The sequence below is a fragment of the Cherax quadricarinatus genome, chromosome 32 (genome assembly GCF_038502225.1).
Source record: "Cherax quadricarinatus isolate ZL_2023a chromosome 32, ASM3850222v1, whole genome shotgun sequence".
NCBI lineage: Eukaryota > Metazoa > Arthropoda > Malacostraca > Decapoda > Parastacidae > Cherax > Cherax quadricarinatus.
The window spans coordinates 15,138,049-15,160,342 of NC_091323.1; the positions used below are offsets into that span (position 1 = coordinate 15,138,049).

The window sequence follows — 22,294 nt, forward strand, 5'->3', positions numbered from 1 at the left end:
AGATCTTCAACAAATCAGTCATAACGGGACAGTTGCCAGAGATTTGGAAAACAGCGAATGTAGTCCTTATATTCAAGAAAGGAGACAGCCAGGAAACGCTGAACTGCAGGCCAGTTTTGCTGACATGTATACCTTGTAAGGTAATGGAGAAGATTGTCAGGAGAGTGGTAGACCACTTGGAGAGAAGTAGTTTCATAAATTCTATGGGTTCATAATTCAATGTTAAATTAACAGAAGTGATAAATTAACAGAAGTGATAAATTAACAGAAGTGAGACAGGAGAGAGAGGGCTGTGTGGATTGCATTTTCCTAGACTACAAGGAGGCATATGATACAATACCCCGCATGAGACTGGGGCAAACTTGAATTGTTATTATAATCAAAAACAAGTGCTAAACCCACGAGGGACATACAGCGCAGCAGGGCAGGGGGTAGTGCAGGATCATAGAGCAGCAAGAGTGGAGAGGATAAAGGCAAACTTGAAGTGCAAGCAAGACTAACAGGGAACCTGCTCTAGCGGATTAAAGAGGCCCTCGGAGGAAGGAGGCAAGAGTGATTGTCCAGGAAGAGTCGTCAGAATGCGGAAGTCCAACAAGCAAAGATCGGTATCAGGGCCAATACTGTTTCTGGTTTATGTGAATGATATTCCAGATGAGACTGAATCACATGTATCCCTGTTTGTTGATGATGTAAGACTCATAAAAATTAAAACAGACAAGGACAGGTAAAGGTTACAAATGGATCTGGACAAACTGCAAGATTGGCCGGGTAAGTGGTTGCTTGAATTAAACCCCAACAAACGTATGGTCATGAAGATCGAGGAAGGGAACAGAAGATCGGACACGGTCTTGGGAGACAGGTTGCAGACCTCAAAGACAAAGATCTAGGGTAAGTCATAGTGCCTACCATTTTGCCAGAGACTCTCACCAACCGAATCTCAGCAAAGAGTCTTTCCGGGCAATTTATACAACATATATGAGATCCACCTTGACGTATGCAACACCATTGTGGAATGTACACCTAAGGAAGCATGTTAAGAAACTGAAGAAATTGCAGAAGTGTGCAACGAAACTTGTTCCTGAATTAAGGAGTATGAGCTATAAGGAGAGGTTAATGGAAATTATTCTAATGACATTGGGAGATATGATAACAACATACAGAGTACTCAGGGAAATTGATAGAGTAGACCGAGACAAGCTGTTTGAGAGGCGAGAAATGGAAACTCATGATGATTCAAGTCGGCCCGACACGTCGTTGTAAGCTCCTCTTCTCTATGTGCGGGTTATGTGCTTTATTAGTCCAATACAGAGTATAAACCAAGGTTCCCTAAAGTGGTCAATATCGGCCCCTAAGGGTCAACGGGGCTATCGAAGAGGCCGATAAATAGTTAAGAGTCAAAATGGAGTCGGTACATGATTGAGGCTGGTTTTAGCCATGCATATGGAACTGTAACTAAGCAGAGGAGCAGAGTGAACCCGAAAGAGTTTGGTGACTTACCATTATAACTCACCAATCACCAGCCAATTATCAGTGACCTTACTGACGTTCATCAGATGCATCCTTCCCATTATTATTATTATTAAAGATTCGTCGGTATTCTCCCTGCCCGGGCCTTTTCCAAGTGGTGGCCCGGCCTTGGCTCCCTGTCTAGGGAGTGTCTGAAACCTAAGTCTCCCATGGGAGGAGGTACAAGTACCCCTCATCTTTGGGACCAATTGTCCCCAGGCCTAGCCACATTCCCCGCCCTCACGGGGCTCCTAGGGAGAAGCTAGGCCTCTCTGGTCTGCCATCCCCGCCCCAAGGAGTCTAATGGAAATGACAGTCTTGTGAGCTGAAAGCTCGGGCTCAGGCACCTACCATACCCTAGAAGGGCTGTATGGAAATTTATTCGGTCCAAAAATCCCACAGAACAGATACGGCGTATGAAGATCCCAACATGTCACAGATAAACAGCTGGGTTGGGTGGCCCTTACACCCAACCAAAACACACACACACACACACACACCCGGGTTGGCAAAGGTGGTTGGAAGGTACTTCTTAATTGATAGATTTACTCTTCAGGGAAGAAGTAGGTAGTTTATACTGTTAGTACACTAATATTATTATTATTGAGGCAACTGTAGATAATAATGATATAGACCTAAGCCCTTAATGTAGGTAGTAATAGGCCGATAATGTAGGCAAACACTAGGTTATGTTAGCCAGGGAGAACTGGCAGCCCAAGTGTGAATGCTGGGGCACGGGGTTTTGAGACTGCCGTGCTTTCTTCTAAGACTAGACACCATCGGAACAGCAAGTGCCGTGATCAGCAGGCGGTGCCCCCACGTGTCTTCACATACTAGACCTGGGGAAATCTGGTGGAGGCACCTCGACGTACTGTAGTTGACCTCCTCTGTCAGGCTCATACAGTAAGACAAGACCTCCTTTTCTTCTACTCGATTCTGGCCAGTGTCTGGGGAAAATTGTGAGTGAAAATTGTGCAGCTGGCAGTTCATGACCAGTACGTACCGGCATCCCTTGTCAGCCTAGAAGCTAGTGTCATTCTCTGCATAGTAGTATAGGGGATTCACACACCCCTTGGAAATAGGAATTTCTGAGGTGCATGCAGGTCACTAATATCGACTGAATATTGCAGGAATTAAGGCTCCCGGTTGCACGTGGTTCTGAGGGGAAGTCCACAGGGACTAAAGCTTAGGGAGGTTGAAGACCGAGACACATTCTCCAACACCAAGTAAGTTAGTCCTTTATACATGCATGCAGGCGAGATTTCTTGCAACATCAGTCATTTATGAAAATCTGTCGTATAAGCCACTTGTGAGGCTGAGGTTCCGACCTCAGGGCTCGGTGTCAACAAAGCTTGCCAGGGTAGACAACTCACATGGAGGCAGTCCAGACAAATTTTCACAGGCTGGGCATGGTGTCGATGCCTTCCCATTAATGGTATCAACAGTTTCACTAAAAATGGGCATGTTAATTCTTATATTTTTCATAATTTAAATATTACCCATTTTTTATGAAGTCATTATTATTATTATTATTATTATTATTATTATTATTATTATTATTATTATTACTATTATTATTATTATTCACAGTAATATTAGTTAAAGTACTATCCGTTAAATTATTTTTATATAATTTATATTTGGGATCGATGAACAATCTAATAGTTGATGAAGGGTTGATGAGATAATTTGGGGAGCCCTGTAAAGTGCGTGAAGACCTGAAGAGGTAATTTGAGATGGTCAGTCTTGATAGGCTGGTTGGTTTTGTAAACAGTTTAAATAATAACAATAATAATAATTGTGGAAAATACTGTATATATTTTCCAGAAATTCAGTATTTATATGTAAATAGATGGCCATACTGTATTTAATAATATTTATGTCATAGAAAACGGAAAGCCTGCGTCTGTGCAGACGAGACTCGCCATCTTGGTTTTGAATTGGATACAACGTTAGTGTAATGGGAAGGAATTTTCATGCTCTAGAGGTTAAAATTGGGCTGACACCTCTCAAATAGGAGGCGAAATTGTTGGACATGCATTCCTGCATAACTTGAGATATCAGACGACTGGACAAGACAGCTCCAGGAACCTCAAATAAGCTCTCTAGATTTGTGTATAATTCTGGCCAGTGTTTTCATAAATTTAGTTAGTGAGGTTATTCTGAGTATGATACAACTTAACATCCAGTCAAATTGGTGAGTGATATTAAGATATATTTTCCTTCTGTTATGTAATTGTGTATATATATATATATAATCATTTATTATTTTTAATATACAGTCCACAAATTTATATATTTACCAGTATTCCTGGTGTATGTATATTTCGTTTAATTAATAGGTCCAGAGCAACTTGTGGATATGACAGTGGTAGGTATCGAAGGGGGACATTTTTTGCGACCTAGGTGTCCCAAATTCCTACTTGTCTATGTAACTCTGATAAATAATAATTATCTTTGTTATCATTTTCTTTTATGAATATAATGAGTTACATTCAGATAAATGCAATTTTCCACAATAATAATAATAATAATAATAATAATAATAATAATAATAATAACAATAATAATAATAATAATAATAATAATAATAATAATAATAATAATAATTGTGGAAAATTGCATTTACTTGGACGTATTATTATATACATAACAGTAAATAAACATTGATAATTATTATTTATCAGTTAGACAAGTAGGAATTTGGGACACCTAGGTCGCAAAAAATGTCCCCCTTCGATACCTACCACTGTCATATCCACAAGTTGCTCTGGACCTATTAATTAAACGAAATATACATACACCAGGAATACTGGTAAATATATAAATTTGTGGACTGTATATTAAAAATAATAAATGGTTATATATATACACAATTACATAACAGAAGGAAAATATATCTTAATATCACTCACCAATTTGACTGGAGATTAATGTATATCATACTCAGAAAACCACACTCTAACTAAATCTATGAAAATAATGCTGGCCAGAATTACACACAAATCTAGAGAGCTTATCTGAGGTTCCTGGAGCTGTCTTGTCCAGTCGTCTGATATCTCAAGTTATGCAGGAATGCACATCCACCAATTTCGCCTCCTATTTGAGAGGTGTCAACACAATTTTAACTTCTAGAGCACGAAAAATTCTTCCCCTTACACCAACGTTTGTACAAAATTCCAAACCAAGATGGCGAGTCTCCTCCCCAGCCGCAGGTTTCCCATTTTCGATAACATACTTCTTTTAAAAATACAATATAGGGCATCTGTTTACCTATAAATTGCCGTATTTCCGGAAAATATATACAGTATTTTCCACAATAATAATAATAATAATAATAATAATAATAATAATAATAATAATAATAATAATAATAGGGTGTATCAGTCTGGGCATAATTAAGGAATTCAGTTGAACTAATTTTGAAAGCTGGTTTTCTTTACTGTTTCCTCTGGAGAACGTTTGTTTCATTCCTAATTACTGCTCACAACTGGGCAATATTTTTTGTGCCCTCAAAACTATTGTAAATTTTCTTATTGTATGTATGCAGAGGAAGTGATTTATGTGCTAGATATATAATTAATGACATATATAATTAATCTTGCCCGAAATGCTCTGCGTAACCATAAACTTTCTGTATGTAATCAAATGTCACCCATTTAGACATATTATTATTATAATCAAGGGAGAAGCGCTAAACCCGGAGGATTATACAGCGCCTGGGGGGGGGGATGTGGAAGGCATTCAGGCTTAATTCGGGGAACTGGAGCACAGATCCAATTCCCTAAATCAAGAGCCCCTCACCAACATCAAGGAACCTTCCTTGAGGGGACCATTTAGACATAAACATTGTATCGTGTGGAAATAAACTCTGACTTTGATATTTGTAGAAATGACGTTTGTATTTTAATTTGTATAAAACTTTGCTTATTTCCTCATTGGAGAGTGGATTATTATTATTATTATATTTTGTGGGAAGCGCTAAACCTATGGTGATATAGCGCCTAAGGGAGTGCGACGGAATCACATCCAATCCAAGGAAACCAATGGAAAAAAGTCACTTTGTCTGACTGTTTTTTGGGCTGTCCCAGGTTGTCTACACATATGCTGCTATGTATGATAATCTATGTAACTGTATTTGTGTATACCTGAATAAACTTACTTGTCTGATTCTCTTGGGTTTTCCTAGGTAATTTTCACATATGTTACTATGTTTGATAATTTGTGTACCTGTATTTATGTGTACCTGCACCAAAATAAACTTATTAAAGGAAATATAAGGTAATTCCAACGGAAATAAGTCACTCTGACCTTTACTGGGTTACCCTAGGTAACTTACACTATGTGCGATATTTGTACTTATGTGTACATGTACCTAAATAACCTTATTTACTTACTTATTACTTGTAGAAATAAAAATATTATTATTATTATTATTACTTGGTGGTTGAAGCTTGATGGCAAAAGCTCTCGCTTCACACGTTGAGGGTCCGGGTTCGATTTCCGGCGAAGGGGTGGAAACATGGGACGTTTCCTTATACCGGTTGTCTATGCTCACCCATTAGTAAAATGGGTACCTGGGTGTTAGTCGACTCGTGTGGGTCGCATCCTGCGACAAAACTGACCTAATTTGCTCGAAATGCTCAGTATAATAAGCGGCTTTCTATATAGCAGTATGTCACTGATGTCAGCTAGGACTATACCTTATACATGTACTGGTAGTAAATAAAGATATTATTATGCAAAAAATACACACTTTTTATTGTACCTACTATTTATGCAGAACGTTAAACTTCAGTATCAACTCTCCACTCAAACTTCTCCTAGATAGCTTCAACAGAACACACAGGCATAACACGAGACACAAAACACTTTTTGACATCCCTCGTGTCCGTCTCATACTATGCAAAAATGCAATGCACATAAAAGGCCCGAAGATCTGGAACTCTTTGTCCAAAACAGCACGTAAGTAAGTTTATTCAGGTATACACAAATACAGTTACATAGATTATCATACATAGCAGCATGTGTAGAGAACCTGGGATAATCCAAAAGAGTCAGACAGAGTGACTTATTTCCATTGGGGTCTTTTTACCTTATTATTATAATATGAAGGTTATAATATTTTCCTATTATTCTATAATGAAGATAACATCTTATTATCATACTAAAAATACTATCTACTACACGAGGGTCATTAAGACTGTCTACAATACGAGGGTCATTACTAGGAATATGGTAAAATTAGACGTGTGTTAGTTAAAAAATAAAAAATCATTCCCTCTCCCTTTCTGTAGCTACATTCATCAGACACCTTTTGGCACTCTTCTTGAACTAGTTCATGCTATGACTGGCTTTGACATATGCGGGCAGTCTGTTACATTCCTTTATTGCTGTACAATAAAAGGTGTTTGAAGCCTGGCCACTGACTGTGGGTACTACAAAGTTGTGCTCTCTCCCCCTAGTACTATGATTGCTATGGTTCCCAACCTTGACAAAATTGACAGCAAGATATTCTGGACATTGTTTGTGAGCAATTTTATAAACATGATTTAGCTTCAGTTGTTTTACTCTGTCTTCAACATTCAGCATATCCAACTGCTGTAATTCATTCTGGCCTACATGCTCTCTTGTGGAAAAAGACACTTATGTACAGTTCAGGACATTTATTAGAGGAAACGTTTCGCCACGAGTGGCTTCTTCAGTCCTTCTTCACTCGTGGCGAAACGTTTCCTCTAATAAATGTCCTGAACTGTACATAAGTGTCTTTTTCCACATCTTGTCGGTATCGCCATACCATTTCCTCATGCTCTCTTGGACCCAGGTCCAGGATGAATCTTACAATTTTGTTCTGGGTGATTTGCGGTCTATCCTTCAGTTTTTTGTCAAGGCAGAGTACCATTAAGAGCAAGAGGTCCCTTGCTCCCAAAATCAGTTTAGGACTATACTCAGAAATCATCTCATCTCTCTATAACAACCATACCCACACGATGCTAAACTCTAACCAAATTTAAAGCAACTCTCCCAGATATTTTCTTATCCCATAACTATTAAGCCATTATTCATTGTACTACCTCATATTAATAATAGAGCAAAGAAACTTAATCACAAATTTAAAATGGGCCTGGGGACCTATTCTGGGGCCTGGGGACTTTTCTGGGGGCCTGGGGACCTTTTCAGGCCCTGGGGACATATTCTGGGGCCTGGGGACCTTTTCAGTGGCCTGGGGACCTTTTCGGGGCCTTGGGATCTGTATGTTTGTATCATAAATTGTACTACCTCATATTAATAATGGAGCATAATATTGAATATTTGTAATCTACCAGTCTTCACCTGTCTAGACTTAAGTAGTCTTTAAGTATTAGATTAAGTTTGCCCGAAATGCCTCGGCATGATAGTGGTTTTCTTTGTCTAATTATGAAACGTAAACACACATTGTAACCTTAACAAAGAAATAAAGTTTTTTATATATTATTTGATTTTGAGGTGCCGAGCACGGTACCAGCCCTGGTGGCTCTAACAACCAACAACAACAACAACAACAACAACAACAACAACAACAACAACAACAACAACAACAACAACAACAACAACAACAACAACAACAACAACAACAACAACAACAGCGCTAAGGAGACTTCTGCGTCAGCCTTTAAGATAAGATAAGATAAGATTTCGTTCGGATTTTTAACCCCGGAGGGTTAGCCACCCAGGATAACCCAAGAAAGGTTCAGAGAACCGACATGTTGGTAAATTAGACACATGTTCAACTCTTGGGTATCTTTATTGAGGAAACGTTTCGCCACACAGTGGCTTCATCAGTCCATACAAAGGAGAATCTTGAAGAACAGGAGGAGAATGAGGTAATCAGTCCCTCAACCTTGAGTCGATGTGGTCAGTCCATCAATCTTGAATAGATGGACTGACCACATCGACTCAAGGTTGAGGGACTGATTACCTCATTCTCCTCCTGTTCTTCAAGATTCTCCTTTGTATGGACTGATGAAGCCACTGTGTGGCGAAACGTTTCCTCAATAAAGATACCCAAGAGTTGCACATGTGTCTAATTTACCTAACCCAAGAAAGTCAGTGCGTCATCGAGGACTGTCTAACTTATTTCCATTGGGGTCCTTAATCTTGTCCCCCAGGATGCGACCCACACCAGTCGACTAACACCCAGGTACCTATTTGCTGCTAGGTGAACAGGACGACAGGTGTAAGGAAACGTGTCGAATGTTTCCACCCGCCGGGAATCGAACCCGGGCCCTCCGTATGTGAAGCGGGAGCTTTAGCCACCAGGCCACCGGACCACCATCCACCAGGCCACCGGGCCACCCCACCAGGCCACCGGGCCTGTGTATCAGTGACAAATTTCCTCCGTTCTCACTGGGACACTTGTCCTCATCTGTTTTGCCCGCCGGGCACTCTACAGGAGGGGCACCTGTACATCGGCTTACTTTTAGCCAGCTCCATTTTTTCCACTCTTCGGATAATTCTTTATCGGTCTTTGGTGGGAAGCCGGTTACTGTACTCAGGTGGAGTGTGGGCGTCCCTCTCTGCTGGAGCTTGGCAAGGGGGTCCACCAGATCTAATTGGAAACTTCAAGTTTCTATCTCTGTTTACAATGGAACTTTCATTCCTTTTCTCTCATCGTCCAGCCTTGGGCAACAATTTTCCCTCGCACCATCGAGAAGCCGGACTCGATACGGCTTATGCTGTCAGTGGCCCTGATAAACCCAACGAAGAAAAAAAAAAAAGAAGCAGCGCTAAGTATGAGAGCCGGTTACTGAACTTAGGTGGGGGGTGTCGGTGTCCCTCTCTTCTGGAGCTTGGGAAGGGGTTCACCTGATCTAAATGGGAATGTCTAGTTCCTGTTTCTATTTACAATGGAGCTGTATAGCCCTTGTGGCTTAGCGCTTCTTTTTGATTAGAATAATAATAATATTTACAATGGAACATTTGTTCCTATTTCCTTCATCACCCAGTTTTGGGCAATAAATCTTCCTTTTACAAAGGACCCTAATGGAAATATGTCACTCTGACATTTTTGTGTTATCCTAGGTTATCTACACATATGCTGCTATGCATGATATTCTATATAACTGTATTTGTGTATACCTGAATAAACTTACTTACAAATCTACATGGGGAAGTCGGGCTTGATACTGCGTAAACTGTCAGTGGCTCTTATAAACCCAACAAACAAAATCAACTGCAGCAGCGCCAAGTTGTAGCTAGCAAAGTATAGTGTTTCTTATTCTGTTTATTGTGACACACCAGCCCTGCCTGGTAGAGGAGAACCATGAAAGTGGAGTGTCCTATATGTGGTGCCTTCTTCCCTGACTCTGACATTGAGACACACGCAGAACATTGCATCCAAGCAACGTAAGTACCCAACCATAAATGAGTTTTTATGTACTCCCTTCCAGAGTTTTTAATATAATAATAATCTTTATTTCTGCAAGCACATGTACAAGGTATACACTCCTAGCTGACACCAGTGACATACTGCAGCATAGAAAGCCGCTTGTTATGCTGAGGATTTTGGGCAAATTAGGTCGATTTTGCCCCAGGATGCGACCCACACCAGTCCACTAACACCCAAGTACCCACTATTACTGATGGGTGAACATTGACAACTGGTGCAAGGAAACATGCTTAATATTTCCACCCCTTTGCCGGGAATCAAACCCGGACGCTCACTGTGTGAAACAAGCTTTTGCCACCAGGCCACGGGGCACCGTAGATCTCCTTGGTAATTGGACAGTATTCGTCTACCAAGGTGTCAGCGTCTACCAGTGTGTCATTATCTACCAGTGTACTCGCCTAATTGTACTCACATAATTGTGGTTGCAGGGGTCAAGTCATACATAGCTCCTGGCCCCCTGGTGTCAGTGTCTATCATTGTGTTAGTAGCTATCAGTATATCACCATCTACCAGTTTGTCAATGCCTACCAGTGTGTCAGTATCTGCCAGTGTGTCAGCATCTACCAGTGTGTCAGCATCTACCAGTGTGTCAGCATCTACCAGTGTGTCAGCATATACCAGTGTGTCAGCATCTACCAGTGTGTCAGCTACAAATACAAATACAGGTTAACCATCACTAATCCAGCACTGTTGGGACCTGTAAGGTGCCGGATTAGTGGTTTTGCCGGATTACAGAGTGATTAGGTTAGAATACACTTAACCCAATGGCGGTATTTATGCATCAACGATTTCACCCAGTTTACACCCTTTTTTTTTTTTGGGCACATTCCATTGTTCCAGTCAACCAAACTCATAGCTATTTCACTAGTATTCCTTCTATTCTGTCGACTGAATACAAGAAACCACCCATTTACCCATTTCAAGTACTCAATAAAGTGGTCAGAAATTGATAATTTGGCCAATTTAACACAAATTTCAAGAGGAGCCAATTTCAAAATAGGGTCCAGAATAAACAATGCAGACATTCCTGGAACTAAAATAACATTTTCTCTCTTCATTAGTCATGTCTCCAGGTCCCTCTTTTATTGCACTTGCTTTCCATTTCAAATTTTTATTCACAAAAAAAAAAAAATAGATTTACTGTTATGTAGACTATTGCATTATTGTAATAATTGTATAAATAATGTCAACCCATTTGTGACTGCATATTAGACCGGCCAGTTGGACATGTATTGAACGGTGATTTCATTTGTTTACTCTTGAACATCAGCGAAAATCGAACATTTCCACTAGTCTGAGCTCAATTTCAATGTACTTTCCATCATGAAACCAATCAAAATCATATCTACTTCTGTAATGTATCTTCCATTCTATTAAATGAGACCAAAAAAAACGAAAATGCAACCATAGAAACCATACGAAAATACACCGCAAAGTCAGGTTTGCACCATAAACACAGTCACATTTTTTTTCCATAATGCACTGCGTGCTGCAGAATTTTTTTTTTTATATAGTGCACACCACACAGACCTATTCTCTCATATGTAGGCCCAAATTTACCGGTCACAGCTCACCTGAGTGAGTTGAGCTCGTGGCAACTGACAGTGGCTTCAAAGCCACCTTATCTTTTTTAGACAATGAACAGTGTTATGCGCTTTACACAACGAGGAACATTTCTTTTATTTCTTGGAACCATGGCTAGGGCTAAAAGTGAGCAGGTTATAACAATAAATGGAAAAAAAAAAATTTAAATAACTTATGCAGCAAGTAGTGCCACCAAACAGTAGTAGCAGGTTGGTGTGGCAAGCCCGGAAGTTTGAAATTATGCTAGCCGAAATTAGTGCGTGATTACTGATGGAACCGGATTACTGATTACCAGATTAGTGATGGCCGACCTGTACTAATTTTCACTATTATATTGACCAATGACCATAAAAACATGCTGCTGCCTCACTCTCTGCTGCTGCCTCACTCTCTGCTGCTGCCTCACTCTGCTGCTGCTTCACTCTCTGCTGCTGCCTCACTCTCTGCTGCTGCCTCACTCTCTGCTGCTGCTTCACTCTCTGCTGCTGCCTCACTCTCTGCTGCTGCTTCACTCTCTGCTGCTGCCTCACTCTGCTGCTGCCTCACTCTGCTGCTGCTTCACTCTCTGTTGCTGCCTCACTCTGCTGCTGTTGCCTCACTCTGCTAAGATAAGATAAGAAGATAAGATTTCGTTTGGATTTTTAACCCCGGAGGGTTAGCCACCCAGGATAACCCAAGAAAGTCAGTGCGTCATCGAGGACTGTCTAACTTATTTCCATTGGGGTCCTCAGTCTTGTCCCCCAGGATGCAACCCACACCAGTCGACTAACACCCAGGTACCTGTTTGCTGCTAGGTGAACAGGGCAACAGGTGTTAGGAAACGTGTCAGCATGTTTCCACCCGCCGGGAATCGAACCCAGGCCCTCCGTGTGCAAAGCGGGAGCTTTAGCCACCAGGCCACTGGGCTGCTTCACTCTCTACTGCTGCCTCACTCTGCTGCTGCCTCACTCTGCTGCTGCCTCACTCTCTGCTGCTGCCTCACTCTCTGCTGCTGCCTCACTCTGCTGCTGCTGCACTCTGCTGCTGCTGCCTCACTCTGCTGCTGCTTCACTCTCTGCTGCTGTCTTCTTCATTTCTCTACCTCTTTTTCATAATTTCTAATTGCTTCCTGAGCTTCTTGCTGATTGTATGTGAATACTGTCTCTTCAGGCGAGGCATTGTGTAAGAAATTTGTTAGGTTAAACACAAAATTTTGCATCCCAAGGATCTGCAGCGGTCACTCAGAGCGACATACATGTACCTTCTTTTCCTTATGACCCTTGGCACCAAGATAGCCGTGGTCTCGCAGTAGCTACAGCCACCCATAGGGTTACCTTGGTTGGCACCGAGATAGCCATGGTCTCACAGTAGCTACAGCCACCCATAGGGTTACCTTGGTTGGCACCGACATAGTCATGGTCTCACAGTAGCTACAGCCACCCATAGGGTTACCTTGGTTGGCACCGAGATAGCCGTGGTCTCACAGTAGCTACAGCCACCCACAGGGTTACCTTGGTTGGCACCAAGATAGTCGTGGTCTCACAGTAGCTACAGCCACACATAGGGTTACCTTGGTTGACACCGAGATAGCCGTGGTCTCACAGTAGCTACAGCCACCCATAGGGTTATCTTGGTTGGCACCAAGATAGCCGTGGTCTCACAGTACCTACAGCCACACATACGGTTACCTTGGTTGGCACCGAGATAGCCGTGGTCTCGCAGTAGCTACAGCCACCCATAGGGTTACCTTGGTTGGCACCGAGACAGTTGTGGTCCCACAGTAGCTACAGCCACACATAGGGTTACCTTGGTTGGCACCGAGATAGCCGTGGTCTCACAGTACCTACAGCCACACATACGGTTACCTTGGTTGGCACCGAGATAGCCGTGGTCTCGCAGTAGCTACAGCCACTCATAGGGTTACCTTGGTTGGCACCGAGACAGTTGTGGTCTCACAGTAGCTACAGCCACACATAGGGTTACCAATTTGTATTTGAAGCATTTGGCACTAAAATATGAAAAAAATTACGAAAAATGTCAAAAAATGACAACATATTATTATTACTATTATATTATATAATATATATTATATAATATATTATATTATTATTATTATTATAGTTATTATTATTTTATTATTATTTTTTATTATTATCACACTGGCCGATTCCCACCAAGGCAGGGTGGCCCGAAAAAGAAAAACTTTCACCATCATTCACTCCATCACTGTCTTGCCAGAAGGGTGCTTTACACTACAGTTTTTAAACTGCAACATTAACACCCCTCCTTCAGAGTGCAGGCACTGTACTTCCCATCTCCAGGACTCAAGTCCGGCCTGCCGGTTTCCCTGAACCCCTTCACAAATGTTACCTTGCTCACACTCCAACAGCACGTCAAGTATTAAAAACCATTCGTCTCCATTCACTCCTATCAAACACGCTCACGCACGCCTGCTGGAAGTCCAAGCCCCTCGCACACAAAACCTCCTTTACCCCCTCCCTCCAACCTTTCCTAGGCCGACCCCTACCCCGCCTTCCTTCCACTACGGACTGATACACTCTTGAAGTCATTCTGTTTCGCTCCATTCTCTCTACATGTCCGAACCACCTCAACAACCCTTCCTCAGCCCTCTGGACAACAGTTTTGGTAATCCCGCACCTCCTCCTAACTTCCAAACTACGAATTCTCTGCATTATATTCACACCACACATTGCCCTCAGACATGACATCTCCACTGCCTCCAGCCTTCTCCTCGCTGCAACATTCATCACCCATGCTTCACACCCATATAAGAGTGTTGGTAAAACTATACTCTCATACATTCCCCTCTTTGCTTCCAAGGACAAAGTTCTTTGTCTCCACAGACTCCTAAGTGCACCACTCACCCTTTTCCCCTCATCAATTCTATGATTCACCTCATCCTTCATAGACCCATCCGCTGACACGTCCACTCCCAAATATCTGAATACATTCACTTCCTCCATACTCTCTCCCTCCAATCTGATATCCAATCTTTCATCACCTAATATTTTTGTTATCCTCATAACCTTACTCTTTCCTGTATTCACTTTTAATTTTCTTCTTTTGCACACCCTACCAAATTCATCTACCAATCTCTGCAACTTCTCTTCAGAATCTCCCAAGAGCACAGTGTCATCAGCAAAGAGCAACTGTGACAACTCCCACTTTATGTGTGATTCTTTATCTTTTAACTCCACGCCTCTTGTCAAGACTCTCGCATTTACTTCTCTTACAACCCCATCTATAAATATATTAAACAACCACGGTGACATCACACATCCTTGTCTAAGGCCTACTTTTACTGGGAAATAATTTCCTTCTTTCCTACATACTCTAACTTGAGCCTCACTATCCTCATAAAAACTCTTCACTGCTTTCAGTAACCTACCTCCTACTCCATACACCTGCAACATCTGCCACATTGCCCCCCTATCCACCCTGTCATACGCCTTTTCCAAATCCATAAATGCCACAAAGACCTCTTTAGCCTTATCTAAATACTGTTCACTTATATGTTTCAGTGTAAACACCTGGTCCACACACCTGGTCCACACACCCCCTACCTTTCCTAAAGCCTCCTTGTTCATCTGCTATCCTATTCTCAGTCTTACTTTTAATTCTTTCAATAATAACTCTACCATACACTTTACCAGGTATACTCAACAGACTTATCCCCCTATAATTTTTGCACTCTCTTTTGTCCCCTTTGCCTTTATACAAAGGAACTATGCATGCTCTCTGCCAATCCCTAGGTACCTTACCCTCTTCCATACATTTATTAAATAATTGCACCAACCACTCCAAAACTATATCCCCACCTGCTTTTAACATTTCTATCTTTATCCCATCAATCCCGGCTGCCTTACCCCCTTTCATTTTACCTACTGCCTCACGAACTTCCCCCACACTCACAACTGGCTCTTCCTCACTCCTACAAGATGTTATTCCTCCTTGCCCTATACACGAAATCACAGCTTCCCTATCTTCATCAACATTTAACAATTCCTCAAAATATTCCCTCCATCTTCTCAATACCTCTAACTCTCCATTTAATAACTCTCCTCTCCTATTTTTAACTGACAAATCCATTTGTTCTCTAGGCTTCCTTAACTTGTTAATCTCACTCCAAAACTTTTTCTTATTTTCAACAAAATTTGTTGATAACATCTCACCCACTCTCTCATTTGCTCTCTTTTTACATTGCTTCACCACTCTCTTAACCTCTCTCTTTTTCTCCATATACTCTTCCCTCCTTGCATCACTTCTACTTTGTAAAAACTTCTCATATGCTAACTTTTTCTCCCTTACTACTCTCTTTACATCATCATTCCACCAATCGCTCCTCTTCCCACCCGCACCCACTTTCCTGTAACCACAAACTTCTGCTGAACACTCTAACACTACATTTTTAAACCTACCCCATACCTCTTCGACCCCATTGCCTATGCTCTCATTAGCCCATCTATCCTCCAATAGCTGTTTATATCTTTCCCTAACTGCCTCCTCTTTTAGTTTATAAACCTTCACCTCTCTCTTCCCTGATGCTTCTATTCTCCTTGTATCCCATCTACCTTTTACTCTCAGTGTAGCTACAACTAGAAAGTGATCTGATATATCTGTGGCCCCTCTATAAACATGTACATCCTGAAGTCTACTCAACAGTCTTTTATCTACCAATACATAATCCAACAAACTACTGTCATTTCGCCCTACATCATATCTTGTATACTTATTTATCCTCTTTTTCTTAAATTATGTATTACCTATAACTAAACCCCTTTCTATACAAAGTTCAATCAAAGGGCTCCCATTATCATTTACACCTGGCACCCCAAACTTACCTACCACACCCTCTCTAAAAGTTTCTCCTACTTCAGCATTCAGGTCCCCTACCACAATTACTCTCTCACTTGGTTCAAAGGTTCCTATACATTCACTTAACATCTCCCAAAATCTCTCTCTCTCCTCTGCATTCCTCTCCTCTCCAGGTGCATACACGCTTATTATGACCCACTTCTCGCATCCAACCTTTACTTTAATCCACATAATTCTTGCATTTACACATTCATATTCTCTTTTCTCCTTCCATAACTGATCATTCAACATTACTGCTACCCCTTCCTTTGCTCTAACTCTCTCAGATACTCCAGATTTAATCCCATTTATTTCCCCCCACCGAAACTTCCCTACCCCCTTCAGCTTTGTTTCGCTTAGGGCCAGGACATCCAACTTCTTTTCATTCATAACATCAGCAATCATCTGTTTCTTGTCATCTGCACTACATCCATGCACATTTAAGCATCCCAGTTTTATAAAGTTTTTCTTCTTCTCTTTTTTAGTAAATGTCTACAGGAGAAGGGGTTACTAGCCCATTGCTCCCGGCATTTTATTATTATTACAGTGGACCCCCGCATAGCGATTTTAATCCGTGCAAGAGGGCTCATTGTTATGCGAAATGATCGGTATGCGAATGAATTTTCCCCATAAGAAATAATGGAAATCAAATTAATCCGTGCAAGACACCCAAAAGTATGAAAAAAAAAATTTACCACATGAAATGTTAATTTTAATACACACAAACTGAAAAAGGCATGCACAATTACATGACACTTACTTTTATTGAAGATCTGGTGATGATTGATGGGATGGGAGGAGGGGAGAGAGAATGTTAGTGTTTAGAAGGGGAATCCCCTTCCATTAAGACTTGAGGTGTCGAGTCCTTTTCTGGGGTTACTTCCCTTCTTCTTTTAATGCCACTAGGACCAGCTTCAGAGTCACTGGACTTCTTTCGCACAACATATCTGTCCATAGTGGCCTGTACCTCTCGTTCCTTTATGACTTCCCTAAAGTGTTTCACAACATTGTCAGTGTACAGGTTGCCAACACGGCTTGCAATAGCTGTGTGAGGGTGATTCTCATCCATAAAGGTTTGCACTTTCAGCCACATTGCACAGATTTCCTTAATCTTTGTAGTAGGCAACTTCTTCAATTTCTCTCTCCCCTCCTCTGAACCAGTTTCCTCAGGTCTGGCCTCTTGCTGTTGAAGTTGATCTATCAGCTCATCAGTGGTTAGTTCTTCATTGTCCTCCTCCACCAACTCTTCCACATCCTCCCCACTAACCTCCAACCCCAAGGACTTTCCCAATGCCACAATGGATTCCTCAACTGGCATAATCCTCTCAGGGTTAGCCTCAAACCCTTCAAAATCCCTTTTGTCTACACATTCTGGCCACAGTTTCTTCCAAGCAGAGTTCAAGGTCTTCTTAGTCACTCCCTCCCAAACCTTACCTATAAGGTTTACACAATTGAGGATATTAAAGTGCTCTCTCCAAAACTCTCTTAGAGTCAATTGAGTTTCTGAGGTCACTACAAAGCACCTTTCAAACAGAGCTTTTGTGTACAGTTTTTTGAAGTTTGCAATAACCTGCTGGTCCATGGGCTGCAGGAGAGGAGTGGTATTAGGAGGCAAAAACTTGATGTTAATGAATTTCATGTCCCCATAAAGTCGCTCTGCCACGTCTGTAGGATGACCAGGGGCATTGTCTAACACCAGGAGGCACTTAAGTTCTAATTTCTTTTCAGTTAGGTAATCTTTCACATTGGGGGCAAATGCATGGTGTAACCAGTCTTAGAAAAAATCCCTAGTGACCCATGCCTTACTGTTTGCCCTCCACAACACACACAAATTCTCCTTGAGGACATTCTTTTGCCTGAACGGTCTGGGAGTTTCAGAGTGATATACTAATAAAGGTTTCACTTTGCAATCACCAGTAGCATTGGAACACATCAACAAAGTAAGCCTGTCTTTCATAGGCTTATGTCCTGGGAGTGCCTTTTCCTCCTGAGTAATGTAGGTCCTGCTTGGCATTTTCTTCCAAAACAGGCCTGTTTCATCACAATTAAACACTTGTTCAGGTTTCAGTCCTTCACTGTCTATGTACTCCTTGAATTCCTGCACATATTTTTCAGCTGCTTTGTGGTCCGAACTGGCAGCCTCACCATGCCTTATCACACTATGTATGCCACTACGCTTCTTAAATCTCTCAAACCAACCTTTGCTGGCCTTAAATTCACTCACATCATCACTAGTTGCAGGCATTTTTTTAATTAAATCCTCATGCAACTTCCTAGCCTTTTCGCTTATGATCGCTTGAGAGACGCTATCTCCTGCTAGCTGTTTTTCATTTATCCGCACCAATAAGAGTCTCTCAACATCTTCCATCACTTGCGATCTCTGTTTCGAAAACACAGTTAAACCTTTGGCAAGAACAGCTTTCTTGATTGCCTTTCTGTTGCCCACAATAGTAGCGATGGTTGATTTGGGTTTCTTGTACAACCTGGCCAGGTCGGCGACACGCACTCCACTTTCATACTTATCAATGATCTCTTTCTTCATCTCTATAGTAATTCTCACCCTTATTGCTGTAGGGTTGGCACTAGAAGCTTTCTTGGGGCCCATGGTCACTTATTTTGCAGATAGAATCACCAAAAACACTGTAATAATACGAAATGTTCCGATTGTATGCTTGGATGTTACCGCGGAGGCTGGCTGGTAAACAATGCCACCGGCGGCACATGTGAGGCTGGCTAAGGGCGCACATTGGACGCGTCTCAGACGAACAGCGGTGAGCGGGTTTTTGAGCGGTATGCGAGGCAAAATTTTTGCGATAAAAGTGAGCGGTATGCGGATTAAACGTTATGTGATGCTGACGGTATGCAGGGGTCCACTGTACAGTGGACCCTCGCCTAACGATATTAATCCGTTCCTGAGAGCTCAAAGTTAGGTGAAATTATCGTTAGCCAAATTAATTTTCCCCATAAGAAATAATGGAAATCAAATTAATCCGTTCCTGACACCCCAAAGTATGAAAAAAAAAATTTTACCACATGAAATATTAATTTTAATACACACAAACTGAAGAAGACATGTACAATTACATGACACTTACCTTTATTGAAGATCTGGTGCTGATTGATGGGATGGGAGGAGGGGAGAGTGTGGATGGTGTTAATGTTTAGAAGGGGAATCCCCTTCCATTTGGACTTGAGGTATCAAGTTCTTTTCCGGGGTTACTTCCCTTCTTCTTTTAATGCCACTAGGACCAGCTTGAGAGTCACTGGACCTCTGTCGCACAACATATCTGCCCATAGAGGCCTGTACCTCCCGTTCCTTTATGACATTCCTAAGTGTTTCACAACATTGTCAGTGTAATAGTCACCAGCACGGCTTGCAATAGCTGTGTGAGAGTGTTTTTCATCAAAAAAGGTTTCCACTTTAAGCCACATTGCACACATTTCCTTAATCTTTGAAGTAGGCAACTTCCTCAATTTCTCCATCCCCTCCTCTGGAGCAGTTTCCTCAGGTCTGGCCTCTTGCTGTTGAAGATGATCTTGCAGCTCATCAGTGGTTAGTTCTTCATTGTCCTCCTCCACCAACTCTTCCACATCCTCCCCACTAACCTCCAACCCCAAGGACTTCCCCAATGCTACAGTTGATTCCACAACTGGCATAGGCTTCTCAGGGTTAGCCTCAAATCCTTCAAAATCCCTTTTGTCTACTCATTCTGGCCACAGTTTCTTCCAAGCAGAGTCCAAGGTCCTCTTAGTCACTTCCTCCCAAGCCTTACCTATAATGTTTACACAATTGAGTATGCTAAAGTGATCTCTCCAAAACTCTCTTATAGTCAATTGAGTTTCTGTGGTCACTACAAAGCACATTTCAAACATAGCTTTTGTGTAGAGTTTTTTGAAGTTTGCAATGACTTGCTGGTCCATGGGCTGCAGGAGAGGAGTGGTATTAGGAGGCAAAAACTTGACCTTAATGAAGCTCATGTCCCCAGAAAGTTGCTTTGAGACATCTGAAGGATGACCAGGAGCATTGTCTAACACCAGGAGGCACTTAAGGTCCAATTTATTTTCCAGGAGGTAATTTTTCACAGTGGGGGCAAATGCATGGTGTAACCAGTCACAGAAAAGGTCTCTAGTGACCCATGCCTTACTGTTTGCCCTCCACATCACACACAAATTAGCCTTGAGGACATTGTTTTTCCTGAACACTCTGGGAGTTTCAGAGTGATACACCAATGAAGGCTTCGCTTTGCAATCACCACTAGCATTAGCACACATCAACAGAGTAAGCCTGTCTTTCATAAGCTTATGTCCTGGGAGTGCCTTTTCCTCCTGAGTAATGTAGGTCCTGCTTGGCATTTTCTTCCAAAACAGGCCTGTTTCATCACAATTAAACATTTGTTCAGGTTTCAATTCTTTACTATCTATGTACTCCTTGAATTCCTTCACATATTTTTCAGCGGCTTTTTGGTCCGAACTGGCAGCCTCACCATGCCTTATCACACTATGTATGCCACTACGATTCTTAAATCTCTCAAACCAACCTTTGCTGGCCTTAAATTCACTCACATCACCACTAGTTGCAAGCATTTTTCTAATTAAATCGTCATGCAACTTCCTAGCCTTTTCACATATGATCGCTTGAGAGATGCTATCTCCTGCTATCTGTTTTTTGTTTATCCACACCAATAACAGTCTCTCAACATCTTTTATCACTTGCGATCTCTGTTTCAAAAACAGAGTTGCACCTTTGGCAAGAACAGCTTCCTTGATTGCCGTTTTCTTGGCCACAATAGTAGCAATGGTTGATTGGGGTTTTGTGTACAACCTGGCCAACTCGGAGACACGCACTCCACTTTCATACTTAGCAATGATCTCTTTCTTCATATCCATAGTAATTCTCACCCTTTTTGCTGTAGGGTTGGCACTAGAAGCTTTCTTGGGGCCCATGGTGACTTATTTTGCAGGTGCAATCACTAAAAACGCTGTGATAATATGAAATGTTCCGATTGTATGTTTGGATGCGACCATGGTGGCTGGCTTGTAAACACTGGCACCCATGGGACAAGTGAGGCGCGCTCAGGCCGGAAGTGGACGCGTCTCGAACGGAACGAATCGCATTGGGCGAGTTTTTTAGCACTAGCCAAGGCAAAATTTTTGCGTTAAAATGTATCGCTAGCCGGATTTAACGTTATGCGATGCGTTCATTTGGCGATGGTCCACTGTACATATGTACAGTGGAACCTCGGTTTTCCTATGCCCCAGCTTGCATGTAAAACCACAGTTATTCTCCATAAAATGTATTTTTTGATAATATTTCCCATAAGAAATAATGTACAGTGGACCCTCGAGTTTAGAACTGCTCCCAACTCGATCAATTATGTAAGTGTACGTATTTTTGTAAGTGCTTTTGTAAGTGTATTTTTTGGGGGTCTAAAAATGATTAATCTAATTTACATTATTCCTGATGAGAAGAAATTCGTTTGGTAACAGCACTTGAACAGCCATCTGGAATGAAATAAGTTCTAAACTCGAGGGTCCACTCTAAATCCAGTTTGTCCATTCCAGACACCCAAAAATATTAACAAAAAATACATTTTATGGAGAATAACTGTGGTTTTACTCTGCATACTGAAAATCATGTTTTTCAATATGATTTCTTATTACAGTATTTTTAAGCCCCCCTCCTCCCCAGAGTGAAATTCTGGCTGTAACACTGCTATTAACTGCTGGGTAAGAGGTACAGTAAGTGTTAGGAGACTTGCCCATATGTCTAGCCCGATACCAGTGTTCAACCCCATGTCTTGTGGGGTGTGAGCACACCAGGGATGGTATGCTCACACCCCACCCTTCCTGTCCTCGGATCGTACCTGATGGCTTCTTATACCCCAGACACTGTTGTTGTTTGACCACATATGAGTAAATATT

General features: G+C 41.7%; 1 protein-coding gene across 3 annotated transcripts in view; it reads left to right on the forward strand.

The window, feature by feature from the left end:
- Positions 1 to 9,277: 9,277 nt before the first annotated feature.
- Positions 9,278 to 22,294, forward strand: part of LOC128690158 (ATPase WRNIP1) — a 121,769-nt gene continuing 108,752 nt past the window's right edge. For 2 of the 3 annotated variants that reach the window (XM_070090472.1, XM_070090473.1), the window contains exon 1: positions 9,278 to 9,891. Coding sequence is in view for 2 of the 3 variants with exons in the window: in XM_070090473.1 (XP_069946574.1) it covers positions 9,809 to 9,891 (83 nt within the window). In the remaining variant the exon portion in view is untranslated. The remainder of the gene's footprint in view (positions 9,892 to 22,294) is intronic. The other variant, XM_070090471.1, reaches the window with a different exon arrangement.